Here is a 22,266-nt window from a genome sequence, read left to right as displayed (position 1 = left end):
GAGCTGATCACACCCTCCTCTTTGAACCATTACTATAAAATTCCTCAGTACCTCCCTCCTGGTTGGGACACACAGTTTTGAGGGCGTTAGCCCGCAGTGGCCCTCTCTGCCTGGCAAAGCAATAAAGCAATTCTTTTCTACTTTACATAAAACTCTGTCTCCGAGATTCCATTTGGTTTAGGTATACAGAGGCTGAATTTCAGCTACAGGCTTGGCATATTGCCTAGCACATAATAAGTATTTATATATGTAAGCATAGCTGTTTATATGTGCTTTTATCCAGTGACACATTTCTAATATAAGGTGATACATTGGAGAAGAATTTTGTACCACAAACAATGGCTCAGTTGGGAAGGGGCCTCTATATATTCGGAGTGCACTAGGCCAATAAGACATTTATTTTTTTCTTGATTGTTGTGACAGATCCCATCTTCCGCAGTCTCTGGAAAACTTTGTCATTGAGCTGGGATTACTTAGCTGTGCAGGGCTTCTGATGTGAAGGTCACTGCCTAAGGAATGTGCTCAGAGTAAGTGGAAAGGCTAAGTTAGAGAATGGAAATGACACAATCTCTGATAGCACAAGAGTTTTGACAGACAATTTTTGCAGTCAGATTGCAATATGGAATTCAACCTGTAAAACATTAGGAAACAGATCAATAGAACATGACAATGTTTGCTGGAAATCAAAACACAAACACATTCACTGTGGCCTTTTAACACACTGCAAGTGTATTTTATCTTGGAGATCAGCTTACATGAGTTCTCGAATTTTTTCTTCCAGTTTTGTAGCATCAGCTCCACAAAGTTCAAAAATCTGTTCATAAATACACAAAGGTGAAATATTTATTGGTTCAAATATGGCAAAGATGAAGCTTTGAGGAATTTTGTTCCTGTTTATAAATTTATCCTCTACTCATTTTCATCATTTGCAAGATACATTAAATACACATTAAACACATTAAATTTCTGATGTTTTAATTATTTGGCACCTTTTCAAAATTGTTTATGCTAATGTTTTGCCAGATTTATATAATTCTCCATGATATTCCTCTAAACTAAGATCTAAAACATATCATGCTGTTGGAAATGAGGAAACCCAATCATTGAAACTTCTCAGAGCATTTATACACTGATCTTGAGGGCTTGTTAATTCACATACATGATCCCCTGAAATCAAATGGCTTGTGATTTCCCATGCTCTGACTTTAGCCCAAGTAATAGTATTTTAATTAATTGATTCTAAGAAGCACATTTTCTTTTCAGGTTCTCACATCTCTGAATCAGGATGCATTTCACAGGGGATGGTATATTTTATTTGGAGCACTTTTCAGTAGGAGATAAAATAATGGTGCATCTGTCAATGTGCATATTATATTTGAGGAAATATGGAAGTTAGAGACCCTTACTATTCATGATAGTTTAGTACCAATTGTATGAGGTGGTTGGAGCGAAGGAACAGTGTGGGTAAAATGAGGCTGAGATCGGATGAAGACTTGAGTTTCTAGGGAGGGAGGTTTCAGCAGCCAGAAATGGTGTTAGGACTTTGGGGGCAGGGGTTAGAAAAGTCTAGAACTAACGTTAGTGTTCAGTGTGCAGCAGAGAAGAAACTATGCCCACATCTAATGATTCTGCTTCCCCTTGCAGCAGTATGGCGCCTGTGGGCATCATGGTTCATTCTGTTCCTTGAAAGTAAACCCTGCTCTTGTGCCTCTGTCTTGATCCAGTTTCACTTACCGGCTCACTCAGGAATCCACTTCTACAACAGCAAATTTCTCTTTTGATTCTTGAGAATAGGGTTACCTAAGTGTGGGTGCAGAATTTCATGATTTATCTGGGTTGTCTGGTTTGTAGCCATCCCTCTATAAATAGTTCTCTTGGCCTTGGCCACCAGGGGAGGAAGGTGTCAGAAAGAATCTGCAGAAGTCTCTTTCCTAAGAGTCAGGGGCAGTTGGATGGTGCCTCTAGGGCATGAAGGGGGTTTCATACTCCTCTCAGGCTAGAGCAGGTACCAAGCCAAGAAGTCCTGGCAATAATATAGGCAGGGCTTGGCCACCTGAATGACTGGACTTGGCTGGGGGCAGAAAAAGGATACTAAGCTTAGCCAACTGACCAAAGTACTGAACCCACTGCCAGGAAACTCCTGACCAAAGGAAGATGGAATGCTCCGTGAGGCTGGAGGTTGGCAGCTTGGGCATACTTATTTTACTCTTTTCACTTGAAGGTATTAGGAGATTCTAGACAACTCATTGTGGTTGGAAAGGAACTTTGTCCCTTGTCTTTAACCAATGCTGGGGTGGAATGCAGGGTGGGAGAGGCTTGGGGTTCCCCCCAGTCTCAGTCTCTCTTTCCCCATGGGAGCTGGAAGGGTACAATGTTTGCAGTGGCTCCCACTTATCCTTCCTTGTGGCTTCTGTCCAAGATTCCTCCTCTACTCCTCTGCTTCAGGAGTGGCTTGACTCCAGTGAAGGCACACATAATAGCTGAGCAGAAGAAAGGCACTGGCAAAGAAGGGATGAGAAGTTCCCAAGGTGTGTCTGTTCCTCATGACCACCGTCATGTAATTCTAGACAGTCCCCTGCACCCCCATCGGTCTAGAAGATGATATTTTTGTTATTCTTATGGCAATAACTCTAGTGGATCTTACTGTGAACTGCTTATCTTAGGCTATCCCCTACTACCAAAAAGCAGTATGGAGCCAGAGAGAGTTTGGGGGCCCCTAAAGATGGGCTTCTCTTCTTGGAGGAGACTGCCCCACATGGAGGGGTGGCACAATCTGTAGGAGTATTAGAAATAGGAGGGCACAGCCCCGAAGGGAGATTTCCAGGGAGGGGTGATTTCCATGACCATGTTCTGACATGGGTGGCCAGAAGCCACAAGTGCATTAAGAGCCTTGGCTATTGTGGAATTTGACTCCTCTTCCTTCCAGATACATTGAACCTAGTACAGGGCACCCTTACCCACTCTGGTACCTGAGCCAGGAAACTGAGGCCACTTAAAACATTCATATATATTCAGAACATTGCACACATGTCAACATACAGTTTGGGGAGTTATTACAAAAGAGAGCCCACTTGTGTAACCATGGCCAGATCAAGATGCAGATATAGCTTTAGCCCCTAGGTCCCAATCATTACCCTGTGCCCAAAGCCAAACACTATTCTAGACTTTTCACCATAAATGAGCTTAGTCTGTTTTTGAACTGTTATAAGTGGAATTTTACATATTTTGTGTGTATTCTTCTGTGTCTGGCTTCTTTCACTCAACGTGATGTTTCTGAGATTTACCTGTGTGATGGCCATACATGCATTTTTCAGTGGTTTTTAAATTTAATTTAATTTTTTAGTATTCTATTGCATGGCTATAACACAGTTTATCCATTTTGGCTATGACCAAGAGTGCTGCTAGGAACATCCTTTTCCACGACTTTGTGGGGACATCTTTGGGGGCAAATGAGCACTCATTCTTGTTGGGTTCTGTTGTTTACCTGAGAGAGGGATTACTGAGATCAGCTATAGTACGAGATACCCAACAGTTTTTCAAAGTGATTGCATCAATGTACACTCCATCAGCAGGGGATGAGTATCTGGCTGTTCCACATGCTTGACAATACTTGGTATTGCCAGCCTTTTTCATGCTCACCATTTGGGTGGCTTTAGGTGACATTAAATTTGTCTCTGAATTCCATGGATTTTACCCCATCAACTTCCCCTGGATTTTAGCAACACCTTATAATTTGTTTCTCTTTCTTCAGTCTTGTGCCCCTGAGGTCTTCTCACCCATGAAGCTCATAAACACAAATCCCATTATGTTATCTTTCTTTGTAAAATTCTTCAGTGTTTCTCCATCATCATAAAATCTAAGCTTCTCACTGGGATTCCTCGATTTTGTCTTTTCTACCTCCACTGTCGCTCTCTACCGTAAACTCTGGACTCTGGCAACACTTTATAGTTGGATTCGTTTATTCATTTAATAAATACTTAATGACTGCCTACCATGAGCCAGATATACGGTGGACAAGACAAAAGCCCCTCACGGAACTCACAGTCTAGTGATGATTTTACAATCTTATACTATTGGTGTATGATTATCAAATAATTTCTGACCCATACTTGTGACATTTTTTAACTCTCTGCTTCTTCCCATCTTTAATCACTTGTCAATCTTAAACATCCTTTTAGATTTAACTCATGAAGATTTCCTTGAAGTATTTCTCTGTTATCTCATAGTATCCACTATTCAAGTGTATTCCACGATTAAAGAATTGATTTTGTTATCTGCTTCCCCGCTAGACCAAGGATGGGGACTGTACTTTATTTTTCCCTCTGTAATTTTAGTATCTAGTCTAGAACCTTACCCAGGTTAGGTGCTCTATTAATGGTATTAGGCTAGAAGTGAGTTGAGCTAAGCTGATTTCTGATCATTAAGGCCCAGGTCCAAGACTCTGTGCTAAGTTTCAGGGAGTAGGTGTTATGTATTTTATTCTTTCTGTCCAGTTTGCCAAAAGCAAATGTTATATTTGTGTCTCCTTGTCTAGCATAGGTCTTTGCATACAGGAGTTTAATAAATGTAGTTAATAAATGAGGCACAGCTTACTGATAAGAGCTTATGTCATAAGTAGCTTTCTTTTGAAGGGATATAAAGGCAAGGCCATTAACATATAATTTCTGCTGCAAATATTTTCTCATTTTAACCTGAATGTTTAGCTGTACCTCTTAAAGGTGCGCTCCACTTTAGAGCATTAGGAAGCAGTGTTTACCTTGCTCTTTTCAATGCCTTCATTTTTCATGTACAGCTGCCACGTGCGTAATGACTACTAATGGAAATTGCAAGCTCCAGTTTGCAAAGACCAGTAGGATACAGGGTGGCCATTCAGGCATTAGAGAACCACCTATGTCCAACAGTGAGTTAAAAAAAAAACCCAAACTTTTATTATGGAAACTTTCAAAAATACACAAAAATAGAATAATGACGAGGACCCCATCTCCCCATTTACCCACCACCCAGGTGCAACCAGAGGCAGGTTTTTATGCCAAAGATGGTCAATCACCTACAAAGAGTTTATTCCTGCCCCTGGGAAAATGCAAAGGGGCTGGGGAGACCATGACTTCTTAAAATATAAACTAAGGGGTCTGGCTAGTGATGTCCTCATAGAATACCTATAAAACGCCTTGGCCAGTTGATAAGCAAATTACTTGACTCAATACTGAAGTTATGTTTGGACCAGCTGCATGAAAGCTCAACAATTTTCAGATATCCGTAGTGAGTTAAAAACAACAACTGCAACAAAATTCTCAAAGCAACAGCAACAATCACAACATAAACCAAAAAACCCAAGCAACCAACCCTCACAAGATACTTCTTGGGGGATGGCTGTGGAAATATTTGTATGAACAATACAAGTTTATAATCTGAAGTGGTATGATGTTCTTTTTCTTCTTTAGGTTTATTAAGACGTTAGAACTGATTAATAAGATGAAAAGGATATTTCCAACAAGAGAACATTTAAAAGTAACTCAACCTTCTATTGAGAGGTGGACGGTGTTAATTACTGTTGGTTCCTATCTTGACTTCTTTCTCTCTGACTCCACCCACACCCATTCCTTCCCCAGAACCATCTGCATCACACTGCAGGTATTTGTACACTTCCTCTTTCACAACATCTAAGGCAGAATCTTTAAATGCAAGGAGGTCAATTAAGGTTTTTGGAGCTGAGCAAAATCCAACCAAGAAGAAACAGCCTCTTCAAAATAGTCTGTTTCAAACAGCTTGAATTTATATGCACTTGAATTCAAGAAAAGAGAATATAAAGCAATCTATTAGCTAATTTTCCCTTAATCTATACTGGCCTTTTTCTCAACTTGTTCCAGTAGCGAGATTTTAGTAACATACGCTCAGCTACAAATTGGCACTCGCCATTGGCACTTACCATCTACTTCTATAAGGATTAAATCATGTGCTGCTGCAGCTGCTGATTTTCAACACCCCCAGAAAGGAGTTCAGGGTGGAGAGCAGAAATGAAGCACTCTGTGCTCTGGGAAAAATTGGCAGATCAGGTCTTCAGATAGTCAGATATTTCCAGGAGCTGATTTTATGAGCCCAAGTCTTGTATCTCCCCATATCTACAAAAGCACTAAGATCCTTCATGGTGACGACTGCTCCTGGTGACTAGCAGAAACCTTATGCAAAAAAACAGATGCTTGATTGCATGTACTCCCCCTTCACCAAAATCACATATACACAGACCTCCCACCTTACCTCTTTGGAGCAGTTTTTCAGAGCTATCTGAAATGCTGTCTCCCAGGCTATAGTCCTCATTTTGCCCCAAATAAAACTTAACTCGCAACTCTCACACTGTGCATTTTTTAAGTCGACAATACTAATTCACTTGCATTTTCCTGTAGCAGATTTAGAAAATGCATTGGTGACATCAATGATGAAAAGCACTTTAGTGCTTTTCTTCTTTTATGTTAGGAGTTGACAAGCTTTTTTTGTAAGGGGCCTGATAATACCCATTTTAGCTTTTGCAGGTCACATGATCTCTGTCAAAACTACTTAAATCAACTCTCTGCACTATCTGCAACTTTTACGTAAATCTAAATTTTTTCTATATAAATCAATAAAATTATATAATAATACTAAAATATAGTTCATTTTTTATAATGATAATTCATCAATAAAATTCCTTTTATCAAAAAAAAAAGCTATTCAAGTTGTTAGGGGAACCACTGACTGAAAGTGCCCACCCTGACCAGGCGCGATAGTAACCACTTGCATGAATTATCTCATAATACGAGGTCCTGCTAAGGAATGCGGAACTAACAAGCTATCACCAACTGGAATAATTCGGGAAAGGTCAAACGGAGAGAGGAGACGCCCGTCCATATGTCCTACCAACCTCCCAGAATCCTTCCCACTGGAATCCATTTTGGCTGAGTGATGTGCGAACCACCAGGAAAGACCCTGGGTCAGAATGACTGGCCAGAGACAACCTGCAAACTAACCCCAACACCATAATCTGAGACTGCGAGCCACGTGGCAGAGCAGTCCTGGGTTCCCTTACCCTGCTGCTCTCTGCCTGGGTGCCCCTTCCCAATCAAGTCTTTTGCTTTGTCTATACACGTGTCTCCTCGGACAATTCATTTCCAAGTGTTAGACAAAAGCCCACGCTCAGGCCCTGGAATGGGTCCCCCTTCCTGCAACAAAATCAGATATCGTAGTGCAAAGGTGGCTGTAGATAATATTTAAACAAATGGGCATGGCTGTATCCCAGTAAAACTGAGGGTCAGATTTGACCCTGAGGCCATAGTTTGCCAACTCTTATTCTATGCCATCAACTGAAGCTGCCTGAGAGTTAGTCACTTAGGACAATGTGGCTTTCTGTTGAAGAGAAAAAGAGGCATGAGTCTAATGTTGTGGGAATTCATCTCAAGCTACATTGAGAGTAGGACAAGTGATTTTGGACTCTGGCCAGAGAAGATGTCATTCTGCCTGTTACTGGAAGTGTGGGATGGAATTCTGTTCTTGGGGATAAAAATAGTTTTGGAGCCATTCCTTTCAATGGCATATATTCTTGTTCTCATGTTTCCATTAAACAATCTATTCAACTGTCCAATATTGGGAAAATATACCTCTTTCCTATATTCCTTCATTTACTTCTCCCTAAGTTCAAAGGTGAGCTTATCAGCTGAGCCTAGACAAAGGCATGAGGTCTTGCCTATCCTCCTCTCCCATTTTGGGAGTGTTTGTTCAAGGGACAGGTCTGTTCTCCTGGAAATTACATCTGAAGTGAGCCTAACATCTACCTTCTACACATAGCTCTGGAAAGCTATCATCCTCTGCCCTCCCTTTTGGGGGTCAATAGTATCAGCAGTATCTTCTCCACCTGGGTGGGTAAGTTTGTCCTCTGAAGCCCCAGATTCTCCCATAGGTGGGAAATCTTAAGGTCTAGGCTCCAAGGGGCTAGTAGGAAGTCTTTTGACATGGATCCAAGACATGTTCTTCAGTTATCACAATTTAGCACTACTGCTACTTTTAATAAAGGTGACATTTTGATTTTCCACACGAATCCATGTGAGAAAAAAGTTAACACAGCAGGTCTGGCTGCTTACTCTTGGTGTGTCTTCAAGAGAACCATGATTGATCCTTCACCAAGTCCTGGGGAATGTGGTCCTCCAAGTGTTCCTTGTGTTAGTGATGGATGATTTTGTTATACATATCTGGAGCAATGGACCATGCCATTGCTGGCTTGTTCAGTTGCTTTACATAAACATCAATAATGATGATGTGCACCTAGTTTTATTGTTGTGGTCCTGAGTTTCCATTGTTGTCGCAGCTGGTTGGGTAGCAATGATTGCTTAGCAAGCTATATCTATGTGACTAGTCCCCACATGAAAAACTCAGACCCAGGGCTTCCCTGGTGGTGCAGTGGTTAAGAATCTGCCTGCCAATGCAGGGCACATGGGTTCGAGCCCTGAGCCACATGCCTTGGAGCAACTAAGCCCATGCACCACAACTACTGAGCCTGCAGCACGCTAGAGTCCTCCAGCCACAACTACTGAGCCCACACAATGCAACTACTTAAGCCCATGCGCCTAGAGCCTGTGCTCCATAACAAGAGAAGCCACCACAATGAGAAACCTGCACACCACAACAAAGAGTAGCCCCCGCACACCACAACTAGAGAAAGCCTGTGTGCAGCAACAAAGACCCAATGCAGCCAAAAAAATAAAATAAAATAAATAAATAAATAATAAAATAAACCTTAAAAAAAACCTACTGACCCAGAGACTCAAAAAGTCATCCCTGTGCAGAGACATTCCACACATGTCCCTGAAGTTCACTGCTAGGGAGAACACTCTCCTAAGTATCCCTGGACAAGGAAGAACATCAGAAGTCTGTGCTGGACCTTTCAAGGCTCCAACAAACCTGCTGTTTTAACTGTGTGTTTATTGCTGTAATAAATCTTAGCTATGAATATAACATGCTATTGAATTTTGTTAATCCTTCTGTGAATCACTGAATGAAACACTCCTATATTTCAACAATTTAAAATTCAGAGAAGAACGGGGCTGGGATGAGGGTGGAAAACTTAAGGGGTGCCCAAAACTTAGTAATTAAGATAAATAATATCTTAAATATTTTAAAAAGTATTAAAAGTTAATGCAAAAAATCCATGATAAACAAAACATCAAAAATTCAAATAAAGACAGGTTTCCATCCTACATGTGCAATATCTTGCCTCCCTTGCTTCACCCAAATCCCTGCACTGGAGAAAAGAGGTACACAAGTAATTACTGCCTTTAAGCTGCTAAAGCTGAGAGCCGCATCTTTACCAATTGTGCTAAAAGTTGCTAAGTGGTGATTAAATAGTTGCTGTACTTCTCTGACTTTCCCTTCATGTCAATTAGTTCTTGCCTCCTCCAGTCAATTAATCTCTGCCAGTGTAGCAGCTGCTTATGAGATCGATATGTAACCCCTTTTAGGGATCTGCTCCCCTCAGAGCCATGAATACTATGTGAGAGTTCTTTTCTTTTCCCCCTCATGCAGAACCCCTCTGTAACTAACACAGTCCACTAAAGCTGAATACTATTGGGTAAGTCACTCCTGAATGCTAAGATGACTTAGCTTAAATGCATACTGTAGTTACTCAAAAGAGCTTTAGAGGTCTCTGGTAACCTTTATTTCTAAAATTCTATGTACCTATAAATTTTCAGAGTGACAGGTGCACAGCTAGATCCTGGGGCTCTAATAATAGCTACATTTTATAGTATGTACTAATTCTAGTGCTGGCCACTTTACATTATCACAAATTTTTATGACAATAGTTCAAAGACACATGATACTGCATTTCACAAAGTATGAAACTGAGCTTTAATTAAGGTGGTTAAGACACATTCTCAAGGTCCCCCACTAATAAGAAGCAAACCTGGAATTCAACCTATAATCATCTGACTCCAGAGATGGCAAAAGCTAGCTGCAGACACTCTTTTGGGGGATGGGTCAAACACTGCTTTTTACGAACTTAAACAATGAGCATTTGGGACGGTGATTCTCCAGGGACCACCATCCTTCTCACTCCCCGCTGCCTTACCTATTGTCCCTGCCTGGCCCTTGAAGACACTAAGTATGTGACCCCTTCTTCCAATCCTATCCTCTTTCTAGTACATGATGGTGCCACCTACTTGGGATTCTTTTCATCTCTGCACCAACTTCAAGGAGGGTGCTTGCTGGAAATGACTTCCATGACCTCAGCTGGAGCCCTGCAATTCATACCCATAAGGGCAAGAACTTCCTCTCTCTTAATATGAGTGCTCAGTTCTTCTGAATTATTCATGAGTGAATAGTTCATTTGTTAGCATCTATGTACTCATATCCCATCGCTCCCATCTTTCCTAAGTGCTTTGGGAAACCATCTTACTCTCATATCAAAAAATGAAAAGATGGAGCCAACTTTTGAGAGTTGGCCCATATTTAAGCAATTGGCCAAGACTTGCTAAATCTTTGTTACTCTTCCTTTCCTCTACTCCATAGACTTAGACTTATACCAACTTTAGTCTAGAACCAACGTTATGCACATAGGGGATCTACTGATGGGCTTCAGAGGCTCATTGAATACCCTAGCATTAGATGTACATTTCAGTTTAGGTGCATATGTGTATTTTTCTGGAGAGAGAGAGAGAGTTTATAGTCTCCATTGGATTTTAAGAGGGTCTACAGATTTTAAGAGGGTCTATAAACCAAATTTATGAACTACTCAAAACAGACTATAGTGTAATATTCTGGCTACAAAAATCAGTCAAGGTTTTGGAAGCCCCATCTGACAGACACCACAGGAATGCATGTTTTATTTTCTTTTTCTTTTGTTTTCTTTTTTTTAAAACCACAATGAATCTTACTGGAACATGCCGTGATGTCCCAGATGAAAACGCTAAGGAACACAGCAGGAAGGAACAAGCCCACCTTATTTACTACCTGGAATTTGCTTTGGCTGTCCTTTGCCCTAAAACTGTGAAATAATTACAGCTGTTGTTTACAGTGCATCCAGCCAGATGTTCATCCAACCTTTGCATGAAAATTTCCAGCTCTAGGCAAGGCCCATTATCCACCATGACCCTAGGTCATTGTTATGTAGCTTCATCTGTTTTAGGTCTTTAACGTTTTATTTTGTTCATAGTCTATGTATTTTGTAGATATTTGAAATGAGCTAGACTCAAGGGCAAGATAAAATAACACAACCATTAAAGGATGATCCAGTGTGGAGATGGCAGTTAGGAAATGCCAGGAAACTGCAGGTAAGGGAGGCTATAATATTTGAGTGGGGAGGTAATCCTGAGATTTCTGGCAGCAATGGAAACAGAGAAACCCAAGGGATTCCCTAAGTCTTCTGATCTAATGAGAGGAAGATGATCATATTTTCAAGGGAGGCAAACATTCTCCTAACTCTATGTTCTATAAGGAATTATCATAAGGCTTTTCATACAGTGTACATTTTAAAAGGCATTAATGGACAGTGGCTCATTGCCAGATGTTTTACCAGAAATGTAAAAACATTTCTTATAACATTACTTCACAGAAGCTAGATTCTAGGGCTTTTAAAATACTAGATAAATAGAACTTAACTGCTTCAATAAGCCAGTTTTCAGCTGTGCCATCCCAGAAGAAAGAGAGGAGCACATTTATGGAAGTGGTCTCGAAGAAGTGAATTTAATTTTTTTCTCTCCCCCCAGGAAAAGAGTGAATGTCACTGGCAACCTTCCTCATCAATTCTATTGAAAGAGGAGGGAAATTCACAGGGACTGGTCTTTTCGCCCAGCCACTCCAAACTTCCTCTGGTTCCAGTGATTTTCCTGTGCAGACCACTATCAGGTAGAGCCTGAGGGGAATTTCAGAGGTCTCATGGTTTGCCTGCAGCTCTGGATGTAATGGTTAGAAATGGGGACCTTGCAGAAGCCCTACAGGGCTGCTCAGTTACCCAATGCTGGGGGTGGACTCAAAAGAGGCAAAAGATTTGTAATACTGTGTCTTTATTATCTCTCCCATCTCCTTTTTTTGTACCTTTGTCTTCTGCACTGAAGACTGCTATTCTTTGTCAAATGGAACCAGCATTACAAATCTTTTCCACAGGTTTTCAAATGATATCTAAATTGATCCAGCTATGAATTCTTCTGGAGATATGATCATGTATACCTACAAATGAAATTTAGAAGTAGACTCATCTGATGTTATGACATAAATAATCTCAAGTTGTCTTTAAGAAAAAAAACCCCCAAAACTCTATAACTAGCGAGCTAAGTTAACGCTATTCAATGAGAACGCCATTCTCAAGAAAATTTCTTGGGACATGGATATCCACATTATAATCAGAGGCTTGCCAGAGGACTCTGGAATTAGACTACAGGAAAGTAGATCTGTTTAATAGACACCATCATCAATTCAGTTGATTTTATTTTCCATTAGCTAATTGGCATAAAATTTAAATTTTAGATCCTTAGTGATGCCTAGGATATAGGCATTTTGTTCCATTAATTCAAAAGAAATCCATACTTTGTAGACACCAGTTAAGAAATATCTGATTATAAGAGGCCCCTCCACCTACAAGTGAGGGCTCTTACACCTCGAGGCAGAACTGAGACTAAGCAGGGCCCAGCCTTTTCTCAAAAGCATAGCTATGGATTTGCTCAAGAGCCTAGACACATAATTAACTGAGAACCCAAAGTTTTGTTTCATAAAACGGAGAACAAACTGTTGTGCTATCAAGCAATATCTTCTGCAAAGGATGAAACCAGAAAGCTAGACTGAGCTGGAGAGAAACTTCCTCTGAGTCAGATTAATATGAGGACAAAATCAGAAGGGGAGGCAAAGCTGGTAGGGGGATGCAGGGGAAAGACAGCAGGATTCACTTGCTTGCTAATTCATTCATTTGTTCACTCATTAGTCAAACACAAAATGAGTATTTTCTATCGACGGGGGATTCTCCTAGGCACTGGGGTTTCAAATCAGACATGAACGACTCCAAGCGCTTGGAAGAATATGAGACAATTATGTGAAGTTAAGATCTGTGTCAAACAAAAATGGGCTTGGAAAGATAGACTGGATCAAAATTAGGGAGAAATTTGAAGGTCAGACTTGAGTACAAGGGTCTAGTCTTGATTCTGTAGGCAATGGAGGGGGAGGAGTATCAGATTTTAAATAAGGGCATGACATACGTGGAGCAAGGATCTCTTTAGAAAAGAGAATAGAGCCTTGGTGTGAGAAGGGCTATTGTTTAAGTTAAAGGTATTTGCAACGAGAATGAGAAGTAGCGGTGAAATGACTAAGGGAGAGAGGTAGAACGGAAAAAAGATAGAGCCTTGGGAAACACTTATATTTGAGAACAGCAAGAGACAAAGAAGCCAGAGGAGAACTTGGGGATGAATCAGGAATAGAAGCCAAAAGAAGAGGAGATTTCCAGGATATAGAAGCCGATTAGTTAATGACATTTTTGTGTAGTCAAGGAATACCAGGATTGAGAAATGGCTATTTAAAGTAAGTGCTGAAAGATTCTTGGTGACTTTCAAGAGTGGGTGAGGGAATGAGTGGAAAATAAGAATTGGAAACAGTAAATATATCCTATTCTTTCAAGAATTAGACCATGAAATAAAAGAGAACAGTCTGAGAGAACATCAGACATATTCATTAGAAATGTTTTGGTTGCAAGAGACAGAAAAAGCAACCCAAAGTTTACATAACTGAAGAATTTATAGGGGTAGTTCAGACTTCAGGCATGGATAGATTCAGGATACAACCAATGCCATGGGCACTTCTTTGCCTGACTCTGCTTTCCTTTGTATGGTGGCTTCATTTTTAGGGTCCCTGTGGTGGGAAGCCAGCTGTAATAGCTTACACATCATTTCTTTCCAAGTTCAAATGCAGTGCAATCAAAGGAAGAGGCTTTTACGTAGCTGCTTAAGCAAAGTCCCAGAATTAGCTCTGGTTGGGCTTGGATTGGCTTGACTGGAGTGAAGGGCACATTTCTGATGAGGATAGAGTTCACTGATTGGTCTAGACCTAGAGATGGAGCCCCGAGGAAGTACATGGACTAAGAACTAGGAAGTGCTTGGTTCCCTGGAGGAAAATCAGAGAACTGCTAATAGGGAATGGAGAATGGTAGCTGGGTGGCAAAAACAGCAAGGGTCAGAACATCAGGTCTGAAAAAGGATAACTGATGGATAAAGGCCTGGCACAGAAGGGAGGGATGCAATCAAGAGATGGATGGAATTGACTTCAAAGGAGGAAGAACCTTCATTTCTGAGAGGGAAGAGAAGGAGAAAACAATAAAAGATGACACACAATCTGACAATGTGGGGGCGGGGGGGAGTTGAGAATGCATATGTAAAACAGTTTAAATTTTCAAGTAAAAACTCAAGAGAGGGAATAGGTAGTGTTATTTTGGGGGGGAAATTATTTAAATCTATTGCTTCAATTAGTTTACAGCAAATACACACAAACAAATAGAAACCAAAAGTAAAATTCTACAGCTAGCATATCAAGTGCTCTGATTCTCTACACTGCAGACATAATCTTTACAAAGTAAAAGTATGAATTTTTTTTACTTTACATATATTCTTCATAACTCTTTGTATTTATTTATTTACTCTTTTTAGCTCAATCATTAAAAATTATTTTTTACAATTTTGAAAGGTTTCTGTTTATAATTATTACAAAATATTGGCTATATTCTCTATGTCGTACAATACATCCTTGAGCCTGTCACACCCAGTAGTTTGTATCTCCCACTTCCCCACCCCTATACTGCCCCCCCTCACTAGTTTGTTCTCTATATGTGAGTCTGCTTCTTTTCTGTTCATAACTCTTTTTTTTTTCATAACTCTTTTTAATTGCATACTCTTTTGTAGACTAGATGTATCACAAATCACTTAGCCACTCTACTAAAAAAAGACATTTGGATTGCTTCTATATTTTGTTAGAAATAATGCTACAATTTCTATGCACTCATTTGTTTATTTTTCCATGAGGTATTTCATTAGCAAAAGTTCCCAAGAATGGGATAATGTGTGAAAGGGAATGAACAGTTTGCTCTTCTTAGGTGTGTTGCAAAATCACCTTTCATAAGGTACACACAAGTGTCCATGCTCCCAGCCACATATGTAGTTACTAGTTTCATCACGTAACAAGTATTTGAGACATTTTATTCCATTAGTATCTTTGAGATAAGAACTAACATAGTGGGGATGGAAAAATATTCCATGCAAATGGAAAGCAAAAGAAAGCTGGAGTAGCAATACTCATATCAGATAAAATAGACTTTAAAATAAAAAATGTTACAAGAGACAAGAAAGGACACTACATAAAGATCGAGGGATCAATCCAAGAAGAAGAGATAATAATTATAAATATATATGCACCCAATATAGGAGCACCTCAATACATACGGCAAATGCTAACAACTATGAAAGAGGAAATCGACAATAACACAATCATAGTGGGGGACTTTAACACCCCACTTACACCAATGGACAGATCATCCACACAGAAAATTAATAAGGAAACACAAGCTTTAAATGACACAATAAATCAGCTTGATTTAATAAATATCTATAGCACATTACATCCAAAAACAGCAGATTACATGTTCTTCTCAAGTGCACATGGAACATTCTCCAGCATAGATCACATTTTGGGTCATAAATCAAGCTTTGGTAAATTCAAGAAAATTGAAATCGTATCAAGCATCTTTTCTGACCACAACGCTATGAGATCAGAAATCAATTACTGGAAAAAAACTGTAAAAAACACAAACACAAGGAGACTAAACAATATGCTGCTAAATAACCAAGAGATCACTGAAGAAATCAAAGAGGAAATCAAAAAATAACTAGAGACAAATGACAATGAAAACACAATGATCCAAAACCTATGGGATGCAGCAAAGACAGTTCTAAGAGGGAAGTTTATAGCAATACAATCCTACCTCAAGAAACAAGAAAAAGAACAAACATATGGACACCAAGTGGGGAAAGTGGGGAGGGTTGGGGGGGAATGAACTGGGAGATTGGGATACCAAATTGTACACTCTAAATATATGCTGTTTATTGTCTGTTAACTGTATCTCAATAAAAGTTCTTAAAAAAAAAAACTAACATAGCACACTCATGTGTATGAGGATGGCTCTAAAAAGTTTAGTCATGTTAATTCATTTCATTTTCACAACAACCCTATAAGGGGAGGGAAACTTGCTATGATCCACATTTTTACAGATAGGGAAACTAAAATACCAAGAGGTTATAAAGTAAACTGCTAGGAAATGGAAGAACTGTTTTTTGAACCACAGAAATCTGAATCCAGAACCTGCCTGATCAACTGCTGGGCTATATTACCTTGTGATAGCTTTTCATCGACATTTGCCCAAGTGTTGTTAAAAATGTGTATACATTTGTGTGAGAATTTCATCATGCCCTTTGTTGTAAGGTTCTTTTTTGATGGTTCTTCCCCAAAGAGGGCTAACAGTGGGGTATTTCATATGGATTTGGACACCTCAAATGGTCTGAATGGGGAGATTTGTCACAATTCATGCTTTTTTTTTTTTTTTTTTTTTAACCCCTTGCTAGTATGTTAAGTTCAGAAACTAAGAATTACATTGCTAAGATTAAAAATAAATACAGTTGTTTTATCCATCCAGGATACCCCAGGCCTTTTTTTTAAGACTCTGATGGCTCTATAGGCTATTTCAATCTGCCAGTTACCATAGAAACATACCTTCTGGGCTTGCTTGAACATTTGAAATGTGGGTATTGCTTTGATGTGATAAGTTTGGGCCAACTCCTGGAAAAGAAAAGAAATGGCATGAAGCCACAATTTTGGTATCCTCTCTCTGGATCAAGAATGGTACTTGGTAATGCCTCAGGAGGCATGTCTGAGAGCCCAGGAACAGCTGATACTTTACAGATTCTCTTGCCAAGAACTTTTCTAACATGTCCTCAAAGCCTCCAGGAATGTTAAAATAGAAAGTGACCATTTCCAGCATTACTGAGCTTTCTCATTGAAGAGCTCTAGGAGATGCGTGAGAGATGGGGGTCAAAACAGAATGGACTGAAGGATGACATGAGGTCTATTTAAAAGAGCTTGTGAAAGACTGAAGAAGGGCTCCAGTGGCACCCAATATGGAAAGAGCATATTGCAAAAATAAGAATGAGTAAATGTCTCTTTGCAACTCACACTTGAGACATGGGGTGATATAATGTCCTGCATTTTAAGTAAGGCTCACACCTTTCTTTTAAGCCTTATGCCTCTTCACTGCCCATCTTTGCGAAAGATTAGGAGCCAAGAGACAAAAAAATATGTTAGAATTCCAATTGTTCTCATCCATTACAATCTGATCTCAAATACCACCTTTTGTTTATCTTGTTTAAGAGTCAAAAGAAAATTAGCCACACAAAGGATCAAAACAAACCTCTTCTGTACCACCCCCCAACTACATTATAATTTTCATGACCACAGCAACGAAAACAATGAATATGTTACTATTAGAAAAGAAAACTGTGCATTTTGTTTCATGTTAAGAAACAAAGAACTATAATCAAAAAGGAAAACAATAACACGTGATGCTGAGGGTATGGGGAAATCAGAATCCTCATACACTGCTTGTGGGAATGAAAATGGGACAGCTGTTTGGAAGACAATTTGTCAATTCCTCAAAAAGTTAAATAAAGAGTCATGGTATGACCCAATAATTCCACTCCTAGATAGATATAAGGGCAAGAGAAATGAAAGTATACATATAAATGTTTATGCCGGTATTAGTCATAATAGCCCAAAGTTGCAAACAACCCAAATGTCCGTCCTAGGATGAATGGATAAATAAAAGGTAGTATACTATTCAGCAATAAAAGGGAATGGAGTACTGATACACGCTACACCATGGATGAATCTTGCAAACTTATGCTAAGTGAAAGAAGCCAGTCACAAAAGAACACATATTCTATAATTCCATTTATATGGAATGGCCAGAATAAGCAAAGCTACAAACAGTGTAGACTTATGATTGCTTAGGTGTGAGGTGGTGGACGGAGGGAACTTGGGGGGCGGTGATTGCTAAAGGGAACAGTATTTCTTTTTGGAGTTGTAAACACGTTCTAAAATTGACTGTAGTGACGGGTACACAACTCTGTGAATATGAAAAAGACCAAGAGTTAATAACCCTAGCTGTGTATTCTGAATGCATAGTATATGATTCAGCTTAAAGGATGATTACCTACAGTCACACTTTAGTGAAAGCTGAAGGAAATGGAAAAATGAAACTTGTAGTATGTTCTGGGTAGTAGTATGTCACATACTTTGTGCCTTTTATCTTTTCATATTCTGCTATTACCTTGTTTTACATACAGAAAAACTGAAGTTTATAGAGGTCAACTGATAAGAGGTCACAAAACTATTAAAGGGCAGAATGGGTGAATAATAGATTTTTTTAATACTAAAGCTCACATTCAGCCCAATGTATGCACAGGCCACTTGCTACTGTTACTCTTCCTCATTATAAATGAACAAATGTTAGGAAGAATAATTTTGTAGACAGGTGTATATTAATAAGCACATTTTGATTGAAGACACAGGCTGATTATTTCTGGGGGGGGCGGTGAGGAAGACAGGCTCTAGGGACACAGGGAAGGATTTCCTGGAATTCCTTGTGGTGTTTAAAATACCCCACAAAAAGCATAAGCTATAGCAAGGGGAAAGCAAGGTATGTTAAAATGTCTGTAATGCATTGAGTTCGGTTTTAGAAATTGATTAAGAATCTATTACAGGGGTGAAAATCATTTTTTCACTTTGAGCCCAACTCCAACCAACTGGTATTGTCTGTCTAGAACAATTCTGCTGAGCAGGATTGTGGGACAGAGTCCAGAGCAAGTGGTGAAGAGTATTGGGATTGATTAGTGAATTCTGCCATAGTATGGGTGGAGGGCAGCAGGAGAGCCAATATTTATTGTCTTTAAAAAAATACAAAACACTCAAGAACATTATGAGGGAGTTTACTACAGATCATCACACTTTAAATTGCTTATATAATCACTGAGACAGCGCTCTCAATGACATTGCATTGGATTTTACGTTTCTACAAGGAAGGATTTAAGATACTTACCCGAGCATTGTCCACATCCACATTAGCGAACATGACGTTTCGGTATTGTGCAGACATTGCCTTCAAAGTAAAAGGGTAACAACTCTCCATTAGCTTAATGTTAGTATTAAATCACACAGTAGCAGTGTCTCTTAGCAGAAACAAGCACTGAACAAAAAGGTTAATGGTGTTGCCTAAGAATTCTGGGGAAACTGACCTGCACTTTTCAAGTTTCAAGATACATGGATGTTCCCCAGTAGCAGTCAGGCAGGGGAATGGATTTGACTTACGTGGACATCTGATTCAGAGTCTCCCAAGTCTTTCAGGAAATAGACAGGGTTATAATATTTTTGTATTGAAAAGTAGCTGGAAGATGGTACAGATATTGGTTCCTTGCTAGACTGGGGTTCCCCTGTGAACATTGCCTTCCCTCACTATCCCACTCCATTCACCTAGGAGCCTCCTCTGCCCTCAACAAAAACTCTTCCTTCTGCTTTATTCTTCCTCCCATATAACCTGCTACCACCTGGTCACCTATTCTGTTGATCTTAACTCTAAGCTTCATTCTGGCACTGTGCTACTGCCTAGAACCTCAAGCACCAAAGTCAAAGGTTGGATGCTGCTAAGGTCAAGCAAAGATCAACAGCAGAACTAGAGTCTAAAGTCTGTGTTCTGCTATACACCAAAACTAGATTTTCCAGAATCCCTTGCTTGCCATCTTCCTGTTAGGTTCTGCCAACGGGAAGCATTGGCAGGAAAATGGAAAGTGGGAGAGGGAAAAATAACTCTCTTCTGCTTCTGTTCCAGATGTTCTGGAAGCATCTTTGACAATGGTGGTGACAATGGTGTTGGTAATGGCTGTGGGGCAGTAGATGCAGAAGCAGCCTGTAGATGTCAGCTCCTGGGATTTTCTTTTTTCCAGACAGCTGTTCATTCTTTAAGGGCACTTAATAGCATATTAATTTGTTTGCATTAACATTATATCTCAAGCATTACCACTGACTTGTTTCAAATGAAACCTCTCTTAGATGGTGGTGTGAGGTGTCCAGAGCTTGGTCAAGTGGAGACTACAGATGGAGCTGTCCCTGGGGGCTGCTCCCATGGAGAAGCAGGAAGCAGCATGACATGGGCTGATTAGGTGGACATTAGGTACAGAGTTCTGTTGTATGAATTCTCTCCGGTTGTTTGTTCAAAGAATGTGTGGAGTTCTTTCATCAGTGGCTCATTGAGATGATGAAATTGGGGGAAAACTCTTGGACAATAAACATGGAGGACTTTTCAGATAAAAAAATGCTGGTTTTGATTGGCAGCCTCTCCACGCCTGGCAGGAAGATGGTATTGCCCAAGAATTCTGGGGAAACTGACTTGCACTTTTCAAGTTTTGAGATATATGGATGTTCCCCAGTAGCAGTCAGGCAGGAGAATGGATTTGATTTATATGGACATCTGATTCAGAGTCTCCCAAGTCTGACAGGAAATGGACAGGGTGATAACAGTTTCCTATTGAGTAGCAGCCGGACGACATGGTACAGATATCGGTTCCTTGCTAGACTTGGGGTTCCCCTGTGAACATTGCCTTCCCTCACTGCTCCACTCCATCCACCTAGGACCCTCTTCTGCCCTCAACAAAAACTCTTCCTTCTGCTCTGTTCTTCCTCCCATGTAATCTGTTACCATCTGGCCACCTGTTCTGTTGATCTTAACTCTAAACTGTCTCCTGTATTTGATCTTTCCTTTTTTCTCCCCAGACCACTGCTCTGGTTTTGGTAAACCCATCAATGACATTGTTGTTCACCTTGGGTTACCTGCCTCAGTCTTTGCAACCCATTCTCACACAACACTGCCAAGAGTGTTTTCCAAAGACCCACGTTTGATTATGGCAAAACCCTTCTTAACATTCTTCTATTTTGACCCTACAGCAACTCATTAAGTTATAAGGGCTTTCTCCATCTGGGCTCAGCTTCCTTTTCAAGGCTTGTGTGTTGCTACTTCTACTGTATACACTATAAGTTAGCCTCACTGAGTATCTGCCTTCCCACGATCACACCATACAATTTCTCAACAAATTTATAACCTCCCCTTTTCCAGAAACACTCTTTTTGGGTTTCTATGCCAGGTGATCCTCTTAGCCCAGAGTCAGCAAACTTTGCCCTATAGACCAAATCCAGCTCTCCGCATGGTCTCATAAATAAAGTTTTATTGGAACATGTTTGCCCATTCATTTGTGTATTGCCATTTTCTGTTTTTGTGCTACGACATCAAAGCTGAGTATGTATAACATAGACTATATAGCCTGCAAACGTGAAAATATTGACTATCTTTAACCTTTACAGAAAAGGTTGCTGACCCCTGCTCTATGTCAATTCTTCCCCACTTAAGAGTAATGGTATAGCAAGCTCACTTCTATTCCACCTTCCTGCAGAGCCCAGAAAAGGGAAAAGGGAAAGATTCCTAGGATTCCCTTGCAGCCAGGGTTCTGGATGCCAATTGGTTTCACCAGTGAGAAGCATGCAGGCAAGACTTGGAAGGCAGAGTGAGACAGAGCTACTTTCTTTTTGTCTTGGACGTTCCTGCTGGAAAGCAAGGCTGTAGGTGCTGAAGTGTGATGGTGTCGGAGGCAGCAGCAGCTACACTGAGGGATCCAGTGCCCCAGCACCAGCTTCCTGCTCCTGCAGCTTCCAGATCCTGGTTCTGAATCCCCGATTGCTGCTAATGTTGTTTTTCTGTTTCTGTTTTCTTGGGTTTTTTCCTCCCGGTAGTGGCCTCTCATCTCCTCTCACATCCGATTATGGCAAAGTTAGGATCCCCTCAGCTGGGTCTGTTGTGGTCTTTCTTGAGTCACTCATGGGGTTCCAGTCTGGAGCCCATTCGTCCAGGCTTCTAATGATTTTATAAGCATTTAATTCCCTGTATGAAAGTCCTTTTCTGTCTAATTTGGTTTCTGTTTCCAACTTTGATCTGTGACTGTTGAAGTGCCCTAGAGTAAGAAAAGCCTTTCCTCCAACTCCATTATGTACTAAGAGTTTTTTCAAAAATGACACATGATACATAAATACATTCTCTTGTAAAAGTTCAAACATTACAAGAAAAATAAAGCAAAGCATGAAATGCTCCCATTCTTAATCCTCCCCGTTTTCACTCCCTTTCACAGG

General features: G+C 40.1%; 1 protein-coding gene across 1 annotated transcript in view; it reads right to left on the bottom strand.

Annotated features, from left to right (window-relative positions):
• Positions 1–751: 751 nt before the first annotated feature.
• Positions 752–22,266, bottom strand: part of TXNDC8 (thioredoxin domain containing 8) — a 29,509-nt gene continuing 7,994 nt past the window's right edge. The window contains exons 3-6 of the mRNA XM_057720609.1: positions 19,136–19,195; positions 16,756–16,821; positions 1,735–1,800; positions 752–814 (exon numbers count right to left, since the gene is read on the bottom strand). Coding sequence (XP_057576592.1) covers positions 752–814; positions 1,735–1,800; positions 16,756–16,821; positions 19,136–19,195 — 255 coding nt within the window. The remainder of the gene's footprint in view (positions 815–1,734; positions 1,801–16,755; positions 16,822–19,135; positions 19,196–22,266) is intronic.

Source organism: Hippopotamus amphibius, chromosome 2, assembly GCF_030028045.1.
Source record: "Hippopotamus amphibius kiboko isolate mHipAmp2 chromosome 2, mHipAmp2.hap2, whole genome shotgun sequence".
NCBI classification, from domain to species: domain Eukaryota; kingdom Metazoa; phylum Chordata; class Mammalia; order Artiodactyla; family Hippopotamidae; genus Hippopotamus; species Hippopotamus amphibius.
This window is presented reverse-complemented; position numbering and strand designations above follow the sequence as displayed.